The sequence below is a fragment of the Nerophis ophidion genome, linkage group LG01, assembly GCF_033978795.1.
Source record: "Nerophis ophidion isolate RoL-2023_Sa linkage group LG01, RoL_Noph_v1.0, whole genome shotgun sequence".
NCBI lineage: Eukaryota > Metazoa > Chordata > Actinopteri > Syngnathiformes > Syngnathidae > Nerophis > Nerophis ophidion.
The window spans coordinates 17,185,368-17,198,758 of NC_084611.1; the positions used below are offsets into that span (position 1 = coordinate 17,185,368).

Sequence of the window (13,391 nt, forward strand, 5' to 3'; positions counted from 1 at the left end):
TCGCGCTTTTCTATTGTTAGATACTCAAAGCGCTCACAGAGAAGTGGGAACCCATCATTCATTCACACCTGGTGGTGGTAAGCTACATCAGTAGCCACAGCTGCCCTGGGGTAGACTGACGGAAGCGTGGCTGCCAGTTTGCGCCTACGGCCCCTCCGACCACCACCTGTTATTTATTCACCAGTGTGAGCGGCACCGGGGGCAAAGGGTGAAGTGTCCTGCCCAAGGACACAACGGCAGCGATTTTTTGGATGTCAACAGGTGGGAAGTGAACCTGCAACCCTCAGGTTTCTGACACGGCCGCTCTACCCACTACGCCAGGCCGCCCCTTTCTATGAATGGCTTTCCCGCCCTAGCAACATACTTGCCAACTAGAGATGCGCGGTTTGCGGTCACAACCGCGGAGTCCGCGGATAAAACGATAAAACGAAAAAATAGATTTTAAATAGATTCGGGCGGGTGGCGGTTGAACCATCCATCCATCCATCCATCATCTTCCGCTTATCCGAGGTCGGGTCGCGGGGGCAGCAGCCTAAGCAGGGAAGCCCAGACTTCCCTATCTCCAGCCACTTCGTCTAGCTCTTCCCGGGGGATCCCGAGGCGTTCCCAGGCCAGCCCGGAGACATAGTCTTCCCAACGTGTCCTGGGTCTTCCCCGTGGCCTCCTATCAGCTGGACGTGCCCTAAACACCTCCCTAGGGAGGCGATCGGGTGGCATCCTGACCAGATGCCCGAACCACCTCATCTGGCTCCTCTCGATGTGGAGGAGCAGCGGCTTTACGTTGAGTCCCTCCCGGATGGCAGAGCTTCTCACCCTATCTCTAAGGGAGAGCCCCGCCACCCGGCGGAGGAAACTCATTTCGGCCGCTTGTACCCGTGATCTTATCCTTTCGGTCATAACCCAAAGCTCATGACCATAGGTGAGGATGGGAACGTAGATCGACCGGTAAATTGAGAGCTTTGCCTTCCGGCTCAGTTCCTTCTTCACCACAACGGATCGATACAACGTCCGCATTACTGAAGACGCCGCACCGATCCGCCTGTCTATTCTCACGATCCACTCTTCCCCCACTCGTGAACAAGACTCCTAGGTACTTGAAGTCCTCCACTTGGGGCAGGGTCTCCTCCCCAACCCGGAGATGGCACTCCACCCTTTTCCGGGCGAGAACCATGGACTCGGACTTGGAGGTGCTGATTCTCATTCCGGTCGCTTCACACTCGGCTGTGAACCGATCCAGTGAGAGCTGAAGATCCCGGCCAGATGAAGCCATCAGGACCACATCATCTGCAAAAAGCAGAGACCTAATCCCGTGGCCACCAAAACGGATCCCCTTAACGCCTTGGCTGCGCCTAGAAATTCTGTCCATAAATTGGTTGAACCAATTCGGAAATATATATTGTAATAATCCCAGGAATGTAGGCTCATAAAACTTCTTCGTTTGTCTTGTCTTTATTGCACAAGATGTAATACAACCACACAACAGCTCTCATGTCTCTAACGCTTTTCCCGGGACAACTCGAACTCTCACTTCCTGTCGACAACGTCACTTCCCTATCTCTCCCGGAAGTCCCGCCCCCCAGCCAAAGTCATTGGCTAACACCCCGTAGCCAGCCGCTACATTATACATCGTTAAATGTTATGTTGAAGAGGTTCATTTAGCCTACTGACGTGTATTTATAAATGGTTGATTTATATAGGCTGGTAGGTAAAGTGTTGTACCTGACAACTCTTGATGGTACAATCCATGCATATATCACGTCACAGACATCACGCTAACATCACGTGACACCTCTGATGAAGGCTGCAGAAGCAAGGTAGCCCAAACTTGTCAGGTACAACACTTTACCTTACTAGCCTATAGAAATCAACCATTTATAAATAGTTCAATGTTGTTACCCACATACGAAAAACGAGCAGCACTCTTTGAAACAGTATGTGGGCATACTTTTATTTTGAAGTGTCTCGTTTGGTCTGTCGACGGATGTAAGGAAGCTACTTCCGGGTATGAGTACACATTTTTTTGATGCATGAGAAGGGAGAAAGAGAGCGACTGATCGTAACAAAGACCAAAAAGTGTCACGAGGACTAAGCGTTCGGGCTACAAGAGCCAGAAGATCACAATTTCCTCCTAAAATAAGCATGCAGGCCAACGAGGTATTTGTTTGTTATTTGTTGGTATCTTACTTGGTAAAATGTTTGATCCACATGCTGTGCATGTTATTATTTTTACGTTTGTAACGTGCTTTATTTATTACAGTTTTCACGGTGAATTTGAAGGGAAAGTAAGCCTTCAAATAAATCAGTTCAAGAAAGCCATTGTTTCTGTGCTATTTGGAAGGAGTTACACTTTCTAACCTCACTAATGCCTTGCATCATCTATATTAGATATATAACAACGGGCGGGCGGTTGTGGCTTTGATAAAACGTTGGTGGATGACCACTTTAGTGATGCGGTTGCGGATGATATAATTGCCTATCCGCGCATCTCTATTGCCAACCCTCACGATTTTTCCGGGAGACTCCTGATTTTCAATGCACCTTCCGGCAATCTACCGGTGCAACCATTCTTCCGAATTTTACCCAATTTTCACCCGGCGAACATTATTAAGGGCTGCCGTGACTGCACTGCCTTTAACGTCCTCTACAACAGTAGTTCTCAATCTTTTTTCAGTGATGTAGCCCCTGTGAACATTTTTTTTAATTCAAGTTACACCCTAATCAGAGAAAAGCATTTTTGTTGAAAAAAAGAGATAATGAAGTAAGATACAGCACTATGTCATCAGATTTTGATTTATTAAATTGTATAACAGTGCAAAATATTGCTCATTTGTAGTGGTCTCTCTTGAACTATTTGGAAAAAAAGATATAAAAATAACTAAAAACTTGTTGAAAAATAAACAAGCGATTCAATTATAAATAAAGATTTCTACACATAGAAGTAATCATCAACTTAAAGTGCCCTCTTTAGGGATTGTAATAGAGATCCATCTGGATTCATGAACTTAATTCTAAAAATGTCTTCACAAAAAAAAGAAATCTTTAACATCAATATTTATGGAACATTTCCACAAAAAGTCTAGCTGTCAACACTGAATGTTGGATTGTTGTATTATTTATCCACAGTTTATGAACTTATATTCATTCTTCATTGAAGTATTATTCAATAAACATATGTATAAAGGATTAATGAATTGCTGCTGTTTTTTAGAATGTTTTTAATAAATATCACTTGTCCCTTAGCATACCTTCAAGTACTTCCAGGGGTCCTCGCACCTCAAAAAGAAGACTACTGCTCCACTACATGTCATCGTGCACGCTTTTATATCACACAATCAATGTGCCGGCTCTGTATCATGTTGTGTGAGACTTGTGCAGAACAACTTTAGTGGCAGCAAGGCGTACTTGTTCAATAGCCATACAGGTCACACTGAGGGTGCCGTATAAACAACTTTAACACTGTTACAAATATGCGCCACACTTTGAACCCACGCCAAACAAGAATGACAAACCCTTTTTGGGAGAATTTCCAAACACAACTTAAACACAAGAGAACAAATACCCAGAACACCTTGCAGGGCTACAATTTACAACACCTCAACCGACTCAAGTAGGGAAGGTGTGGTAGTGGGGGTGTGTATATTGTAGCCCGAAGAGTTAGGTCTGCATGGGATTCTGGGTTGTTGTTCTTGTGTGTTTATGTTGTGTTACGATGTGGATGTTCTCCCGAAATGTGTTTGTCATTCTTGTTTGGTGTGGGTTCACAGTCTGGCACATATTTGTAACAGTGTTAAAAGTTTTTTTACGGCCACCCTTAGTGTGACGTGTGTAGCTGTTGATCAAATATATCTTGCAATAACACACGTGCGTCTCACATGGCCAGATGCAACATACAACTGGGCTTGCACGTTGTCAGTTCAGGATGTAGGGGGCGCTAACGGCAGTGTCATTATGGCACTCCCTGAATATTGTTGATCTGGTAAAAATTGACAGGGGCTTCGAGAGAATTGGTGCCCTGAAATTCTGGGGTTTCCCAGGAAAATTGGGGACGTTGGCAAGCATGACCTATCAAGCGCCGTTCATATTACACTCGCGGGCCGAACCAACATTAAATTGTCATATCAAAGCGCGGGCCGCAATTGGCCCACGGGCCGCATGTTTGAGACCCCTGCTATAGAGCAACTGTGGTCAAAGGTGGGAATTGCCAGAAAACACATTGAACACGCTACTGCCAACTGGTGGCTAAAGTGGATTGTGCGCCCCCTAATTTGTCAGGTTTCATGTGTAGTTTTATCCCTACACACAGACGGCCGAGTTTGACAGGTAAATCACCAAATGGGACCAAATAAAACAAATAAATATTTGATATTTAAATGATTAAAGAAATAAATAAATCATGAGATAATAAAATGATGAAAATTACATCATTTTAAGTGGGAGAACTTGCACAATCGGTGGCTGACTAAATACTTTTTTGCCCCAATGTATACATACACACACATACATATATATATACAAATATATATATATATATAAAAATACACACACACATATATACATATATAAATATACATACTGTATATACATATATATATATATCCATCCATCCATTTTCTACCGCTTATTCCATTTTGGGGTCGCGGGGGGCGCCTATCTCAGCTACAATCGGGCGGAAGGCGGGGTACACCCTGGACAAGTCGCCACCTCATCGCAGGGCCAACACAGATAGACAGACAACATTCACACTCATATTCACACACTAGGGCCAATTTAGTGTTGCCAATCAACCTATCCCCAGGTGCATGTCTTTGGAAGTGGGAAGAAGCCGGAGTACCCGGAGGGAACCCACGCATTCCCGGGGAGAACATGCAAACTCCACACAGAAAGATCCCGAGCCTGGATTTGAACCCAGGACTGCAGGAGCTTCGTATTGTGAGGCAGACGCACTAACCCCTCTGCCACCGTGAAGCCCATATATATATATATATATATATATATATATGTATATATATATATATATATATATACATATACACACACACACACACAGATATACATATACACACACACATATATATATATAAATATATATATATATATATATGTATATATACACACATATATATATATATATATATATATATACATATATATATATATATATATACAGTATATGGATCCATTACCTTGAAGAAGAAACAACAAGAGTGTGTCCTCTGTCCTTGTCTGGACTGTCTCCACCTGGCTGATCCTGCCCGAGACAGGGAGAGGTTGTGGATTCCCAAATCTTGCGCTGGACCATTGAAGCAGGAGGCAACCGCTCGTCTCACGGTTCAGGCAAAGGACTAAATAGACTGCATATGCATGGGTTAACGGGGTCACACTGATGATGTCGTCCTCAAAGTCAAGCGTCTGCAGGAGGGTGAAGGAGCTACCGGTCCAAACAAAAATCTGTTGCAGCAAACAAACAAAAAGTTACACTTTAAAGACTTTTATTTAACACACTTCATTAATTCACTAAAACATCTGCCCTCACCTGACTTGATGCTATGAGAAAATCCCCGTCTTCGGTGGAAAAGTGTTTCACTTGCAAGGCTTCCACGCCTAGGGTTTGTTCCTGGACAAGACCAAGTACGAGGTTTGCGGGGGACCATAAACCAAACGTAAAGATGCTCACAAGAATTCAGGTGGCACTGACCAACGTGACGTTGAGGTCCCTGTGCAGCTTGAGGATGCTGAGGTTGGCTGCAGGGGCGAAGGGAGCGCCGCCGTGCGTGATGGCCACGTAGGTGCTGTTCCTCACTGCAAAGCCAACACAAGAACTCGGGTCCTGAATCCTGGCGGACTAGATGGATGGCAAAGGAGACAGACCTGATGCAGGGAGGCTGACGGCACAGCGGCGAACAAACTCCTTACAATTTCAGCGAAAATCATAGGGACAAATGGTATGAATGGAACTTGTCATGTTCACTGTACATACTGTACATACTACAGTAGTACCACTTCAACTGCTTCTGGGACGGACTTAAGACTGAAAATACTTGCATCTCAAATCAACTCCTCACATCCAAATGTGCAAAAATTAACATTTTACTCATGCACTTTCTCTTGCTACTTCAAGGCTTGAATGTTTGATTCATTCATTATTGTTATTTTATTTGCAAATGTATTATTAGCCTGTGGAAAAAGTTTATTTTGATATTTACTTCAGAGGGCTGCAAATAGAAAAGAGGCATTCAATTTTTATTTTTATTTTATTTGATATGCCTTTGATATTTTATTATTACTATTATTATTATTATTTAAAACTAGGTTTTACATGTCACTATAAAGTTATATGAGCCTTGCTTGTTCAATATTCAATGCAAAACTTGTTTGGGTCCCTATTAAAAGGTTAATTTGTTCAAGCTTGGCCGTGGTTTTGTTCAGTTTTCAATTTTGGCCCACTCTGTATTTGACTTTGACACCCCTGCTCTAACCATTCTACAAAATGTTTTGATTGTTTGTTGTGACTAAGGGATCCAAGGTTGTTGCAGAGCAAGCAGTTGCAAAACAACGGGACCTTGACACATGAGGGAAACATATAAAAAGCCAGTAGGAGGATGCTGTCTGTTTGCATGGGCAATTTAATCCAACTCTGTACTTTTTGATATTGGGTAAATACAACTTTTGTACTAAAACCACTTTGTTTGCTGTTTAAGCTTCGGACAATCCACCACAGCCATTTAGCAACTCCGACAATAGTTGCCAGCTAGCCATTAGTGGTCTAGTACCCAGCTAGAAATTAACGCTACAGTTGCCAACTAGCGATAAATGCTCTCGTTCTCAGCTAGCGATTAACACTCTAGTTGCCAGCTAGGGATTGGCGCTCTAGTTGCCAGTAATCGAGTTGCAAAATAGTTGCTAACTAGCAATTAGAAGTTGCCATGTAGTGGAATTTCTGACCTTTTATACCATATTTATACCGGTATTTTTATACCGAGAGGAAAGCTTGTCAAAAAGCCTTAAGAGGTCTGCTCTTTTCTTTTTTTCCTATTCGAAACCATTGAAGCATCATATGTAGGTGAAAGTTGAATTTGTGGTCGCTCTAACCATTCTACAAAATGTTTTGATTGTTTGTTGTGACTAAGGGATCCAAGGTTGTTGCGGAGCAAGCAGTTGCAAAACAACGGGACCTTGACACATGAGGGAAACATATAAAAAGCCAGTAGGAGGATGCTGTCTGTTTGCATGGGCAATTCAATCCAACTCTGTACTTTTTGATATTGGGTAAATACAACTTTTGTACTAAAACCACTTTGTTTGCTGTTTAAGCTTCGGACAATCCACCACAGCCATTTAGCTACTCCGACAATAGTTGCCAGCTAGCCATTAGTGGTCTAGTACCCAGCTAGAAATTAACGCTACAGTTGCCAACTAGCGATAAATGCTCTCGTTGTCAGCTAGCGATTAACACTCTAGTCATCGAGTTGCAAAATAGTTGCTGACTAGCAATTAGAAGTTGCCATGTAGTGGAATTTCTGACATTTTGTACCATATTTTGTGTCTATCGAAGTCCGAGAGGAAAGCTTGTCAAAAAGCCTTAAGAGCTGCTCTTTTCTTTTTTTCCTATTCGAAACCATTGAAGGATCATATGTAGCTAAAAGTTGAATTTTTGGCCGCTCTAACCATTCTACAAAATGTTTTGATCGTTTGTTATGACTAAGGGATCCAAGGTCGTTGCGGAGCAAGCAGTTGCAAAACAACGGGACCTTGACACATGAGGGAAACATAAAAAGCCAGTACACCAATATTTGATATGATTTTTCTTGATTCTGGATCCTCCGGAGGATGCTGTCTGTTTGCATGGGCAATTCAATCCAACTCTGTACTTTTTGATATTGGGTAAATACAACTTTTGTACTAAAACCACTTTGTTTGCTGTTTAAGCTTCGGACAATCCACCACAGCCATTTAGCTACTCCGACAAAAGTTGCCAGCTAGCAATTCACGTACTACTTGCCAGCTATCAATTAGCACTCTACTTGCCAGCAAGGGATTAGTATTCATGTTGTTACCTAGCGATTAGCCCTTTAGGTGCCACTTGAGAGCTGATCAGTGTATGACTTACCTCTACGGGCACAAACACACCCTGCCAGCGATAAACGGTGGCCAAAGTGTGGGAGGATCCCACGGCGGGTCTCCGATCAAGCCTCACAGCCAGCACAGACGGCATGCCAGGGATGTTGCACCAGGCAGAGGTTGGACTGTCCTCAAAGCTCTGGTACAGAGCCATCATCGGGAGAGGGCCCTCTTAAAAAAAAAGTAGGGAGGAATTTAGAAATAGTTTGTTTGCACAAGATGCCTGGAAGCAGATAAATCACCGAAAGCAACAGCTGTGCGGGACTGTGTCTCCCACTCCACGCTGACAGCGGATTCCAGGCCGTTGCTGCGAGACACGGTGAGGAAGACGCTGCCGCCTCCTTCGTCTGCCAGCACTTCTGTCTTGCTTCTGTGCAGACAACGGAAGACGAGTTCAGGCGCAAAAACACCACGGATGCCAGTTCACAGACTTTGAGCAGCGAGTACCATTGAATCAGGCGTCGTTTAATAAGGGATTTTGAACTGTTTCCTGCAAATGTGCCGCCATCTTGTGGACAATTTGAGTAAATCGGGTCAATAACAATGAATTGGGCTTTAAGGGGAAAACAGCACAGCATTTACATATGTTTCTCCTACAAACATGTAATATGTTGGAAATGCTGAAGAAATAAGTCCATGTCAGAAAACCAACAAATTTAGCTGAACTGCACCAGTTTTGTCAAAAGGAGTGGTCAAAAATTCAAGCAGAAGCTTGCCAGAAACTTGCGGATGGCTACCAAAAGCGCCTTATTGCAGTGAAACTTTCCAAGGGACATCTAACCAAATATTAACATTGCTGTACGTATACTTTTGACCCAGCAGATTTGGTTGAGTTTATACCAAAATGGATACATGGATGATACAGCAGAGGATTAGAAGAATGTCATGTGGTCAGATGAAACCAAAATAGAACTTTTTGGAATAAACTCAACTCGTCGTGTTTGGAGGAAGAAGAATACTGAGTTGCATCCCAAGAACACCATACCTACTGTGAATCATGGGGTTGGAAACATCATGCTTTGGGGCTGTTTTTCTGCTAAGGGGACAGGACGATTGATCCGTGTTAAGGAAAGAATGAATGGGGCCATGTATCGTGAGATTTTGAGCCAAAACCTCCTTTCATCAGTGAGAGCTTTGAAATGTTGACCAAATACTTATTTTCCACCATAATTTACAAATAAAGTCTTTAAAATTCCTACAATGTGAATTCCTGGATTTTTCTTTTCACATTCTGTCTCTCACAGTTGAAGTGCACCTATGATGAAAATTACAGACCTCTGTCATCATTTTAAGTGGGAGAACTTGCACAATCGGTGGCTGACTAAATACTTTTTTGCCCCACTGTATGGACGAAAAAATCGTAATTGACCTGCGGTGCGAACAAGGGCCAAGACTACAGCCATTCCTACTTTGCATCACATCCATCCATCCATATTCTACCACTTGTCCCTTTTGAGGTCGCGGGGGTGCTGGAGCCTATCTCAGCTGCATTCGGGCGGAAGGCGGTTTACACCCTGGACAAGTCGCCACCGCATCACATGCACATCAAAATAAAGTTAAATGACCACTGATAGTCACACACACACTAGGTGTGTTGAAATTACTCTCGGCATTTGACCCATCCTCTTGTTCCACCCCCTGGGACGTTGGGGGAGCAGTGAGCAGCAGCGGTGGCCGCGCTCGGAAATCATTTTGGTGATTTAATGCCCAATTCCAATCCTTGTTGCTGAGTGCCAAGCAGGGAGGCAATGGGTCTCATTTTTATAGTCTTTGGTATGACTCCGTCGAGTCCATGGTTCTTGCCCGGAAAAGGGTGGAGTGCCATCTCCAGGTTGGGGAGGACACCCTGCTCCATGTGGAGGAGTTCAAGAACCTCGGAGTCTTGTTCACGAGTGAGGGAAGAGGACCTGAGCCGGTCAATCTATGTTCCCATCCTCACCTACGGTCATGAGCTTTGGGTTACGACCGAAAGGACAAGATCACGGGTACAAACGGCCGAAATGAGTTTCCTCCGCCGCGAGGCTCTCAAAGGCTCTCCCTTAGAGATAGTGTGAGAAGTTCTGCCATCTGGGAGGAGCTCAAAGTAAACCCAATACTCCTCCACATCGAGAGGAGTCAGATGAGGTGGTTCGAGCATCTGGTCAGGATGCCACCCGAACGCCTCCCTAAGGAGGTATTTTTTGGCATTGGGAAGACTATGTCTACCGGCTGGCCTGCGAACGCCTCGGAATCCCGCGGATAGGGCGAAGAGGCCTGACCCGACCTCGGATAAGCGGAAGAAGATGGATGAATGGATGCATAGTATGACTCGGTCGGGGTTTGAACCGACAACCTACCAATCTCAGGGCGGAAACTCTAACCACTAGGCCACTGAGCAGGTACCTATCAAATACCTTTCAAGGGTGGGTCTGATGCAGAACAAGCCAGAGGGAGCGAGGTTCTCCAGGACGGTGATGAAAGCGTCCACCTGGTCACCGAGCCGTGCGCCCCCTGTCGGGTTGGACAGGCTCACCGTGAAAGTCTCATTGGCTTCAGGCTCAGCGTCCAGCACTGCTCGGATCTCTAGCATCTGGAACGACAAGTCTGATGCAGTCACGCAACAATGAACGCAAATGGTCGGAAATGTTGTGTTCACCTTCAACTTGACGCCATCCTCCAGCACCACAAGCCCCTGGGCTGGCATTAGATCGCCATCTGCGAGGCTGCCATTGGCATCTGTTATGGTGAACTGGACCGTCACGGTACCAAACGTGCCCTCCTCGGGGTTCCGGACCACACGGAGGGAGGCCACACTCTCGCTCAGGCCTGACTCAGATGTCGGCTCTGTTAGTAGGAAAGGCTCGCTGGTGTTGAAAGATATGACACCATGTCCATCATCACTTGCCAGGATGTTTACAGTGGCTGGAGGACGAGAGGAGAATCTCAGCAAGAGATCGGTGGATGAGATTCGCCGATCTAAAATCTATGGTTAACCTGTGGTATTGAGGCCGAGTTCCAGCCCTGGTGAAGGATCAGACAGTACCAGCTGGAATCTTTCAGCTCCCTCGGGAACGATGTCATCAATGATCTGTACCTCTACGAACTTGTGTTTTTCACCATTGACAAAATGGAGCATCTGTGTGGACATGAGGGTTCAGTTGTGCGAGAAAAAACAAGCAACCGTGCATACATTGTATGAGGGAATCCACTCAGGGCCTGATCTACAAAACAGGTGCTAAATAATTAGGGATGAATGCTGTTCACATTTGAAGCCATACAGTACCAATTCTGAGTACCTGGGAATCGATACCAGTACCAATCTTAAGCACTTTTGTGTGTTTTAATAAATATTAATTGTTATTGATAACTATAATCAATTTTTATTATAACATTAAAATAATGAGCTGATTATGATTGCTGTCCAGTTGTTTCATTCATATTTTGTTTCATTACCACATTTATGAGCGAATCACTAAGGGGTGATAGACGGACCGGCAGCGTCTGAAGAGCTGCAGCCCGCCACCAAGGCCCCCAGTCCCTCCCCTCTGTTGCAAGTCTCAAGTTGTATGTTGTAATATGTATATGTGCTTTACTATGGAGGTTTTTTTTTCCACTCCAAACTGGGCCCCCTTCGGAGCCCAGTCTAGATTGTATTTTTTTACTCATCCTCCCCCAGCGTTTACTTTTTTCCCATCTTTTACGGGGTGCCTTGTAGCGACCCATGAGCGTTCCTGTTCTGTAACCCTGTACACTGTTTGTTTGTCTAATTTTAAACAGGTTTGTGCTGAAACCATACTTGCCAACCTGGAGACCTCCGATTTTGGGAGGTGGGGGGAGTGGCCGGAGGTGGGTTGGAGGCGTGGTTGGGGCGGGGGTGTGGTTAAGAGGGGAGGAGTATATTTACATCTACAATTAACCAACTCAAATATTTCATATGTATTTCATATATATATATATATATATATATATATATATATATATATATATATATATATATATATATATATATATATGCATGAAATAATTGACTTTCAGTGAATTATAGCTATATATATTTATTTTATTATATATATCAAACACACAGTAATAAAAACACAGTTGTTCTACTAACTGAACTGTGCTTGCTGGTTACTAAAAAAAAAACAGCACTTACCTTTCTCTATTTGAGTAACCTTTGTTCTGCCATTTGCATACTGGCGAGAGTCACTTGCCGTCAGGTGCGCAACACCACATAAATTGTTGGCCAATCAAAAAGCAACCCCATAACGCTATAGCCAACATTCACCAGGAGATGGCGACAGACAACATAGACTCACTCTATTACAGACGGCGTCGCCATGGCTGTAACTTCCTCGTTCTTCTGCTTCATCTCCTTATGTGTGCAGTTTTTTATTAAAATCCGTAGATGTTGTAACTTGATTGGGCAGGCAAGCTGTTTATATAGTGGGAAAGCGAACGTGAAAACAGGCTGTCCCCACTCAGGTCCGCATGAAATTGGAGGGGGCGTGGCCTCCAGCTCCGCTAAATTTCGGGAGATTTTCGGGAGATAATTTCTTCCGGGAGGTTTTTGGGAGAGGCGCTGAATTTCGGGAGTCTACCGGAAAATCTGGGAGGGTTGGCAGGTATGGCTGAAACCAAAGTTTTGTTGCACTTGTGCAATGACAATAAAGACCTACCTAACTACCTACCATTTGCAGGTATGACATTAAGTTATCCAAGACGTTGGATGGCAGTAGTGTATAGTTTATGGTGTGTTGTTTTGTTTTTTTTGCTGCGCCCCAGAAAGCAATATTACTGTAAGCATTGCACTTATCACATCTTAGTTGTAGTTTCCATGAACACGTTTGGAGGTGTTGAAATCGCCATGTAAAATCGCCAATTCTAATCAGTGGCAAGTCAATGGGGTGGTATAGCTCGGTTGGAAGTGTGGCCGTGCCAGCAACTTGAAGGTTGCAGGTTCGATTCCCGCTTCCGCCACCCTAGTCACTGCCGTTGTGTCCTTGAACAAGACACTTTTCCCTCCTGCTCCCAGTGCCCCCCACACTGGTTTAAATGTAACCTAGATATTGGGTTTCACTATGTAAAGTGCTTTAAGTCACTAGAGAAAAGCGCTATATAAATAGAATTCACTTCACTTCAATGGCAAAGCCAATGTGTTTTAGCAGGAAGTTAGCACATTTTTTGACTCAATTTCTTTGTTGGCATTGAAAATTTCAACATTCCATAGAGGTGGTTGGGCGGAGTTTGCTCTCAGTGCTGCTGGAGTGATCGCAAAGTGCCGAAATGCGAAGAGT

General features: G+C 44.2%; 1 protein-coding gene across 1 annotated transcript in view; it reads right to left on the reverse strand.

Annotated features, from left to right (window-relative positions):
* Positions 1-13,391, reverse strand: part of adgrv1 (adhesion G protein-coupled receptor V1) — a 469,843-nt gene that overhangs the window by 240,199 nt on the left and 216,253 nt on the right. The window contains exons 45-52 of the mRNA XM_061897509.1: positions 11,092-11,233; positions 10,754-11,019; positions 10,512-10,687; positions 8,361-8,488; positions 8,108-8,289; positions 5,696-5,842; positions 5,534-5,614; positions 5,184-5,448 (exon numbers count right to left, since the gene is read on the reverse strand). Coding sequence (XP_061753493.1) covers positions 5,184-5,448; positions 5,534-5,614; positions 5,696-5,842; positions 8,108-8,289; positions 8,361-8,488; positions 10,512-10,687; positions 10,754-11,019; positions 11,092-11,233 — 1,387 coding nt within the window. The remainder of the gene's footprint in view (positions 1-5,183; positions 5,449-5,533; positions 5,615-5,695; positions 5,843-8,107; positions 8,290-8,360; positions 8,489-10,511; positions 10,688-10,753; positions 11,020-11,091; positions 11,234-13,391) is intronic.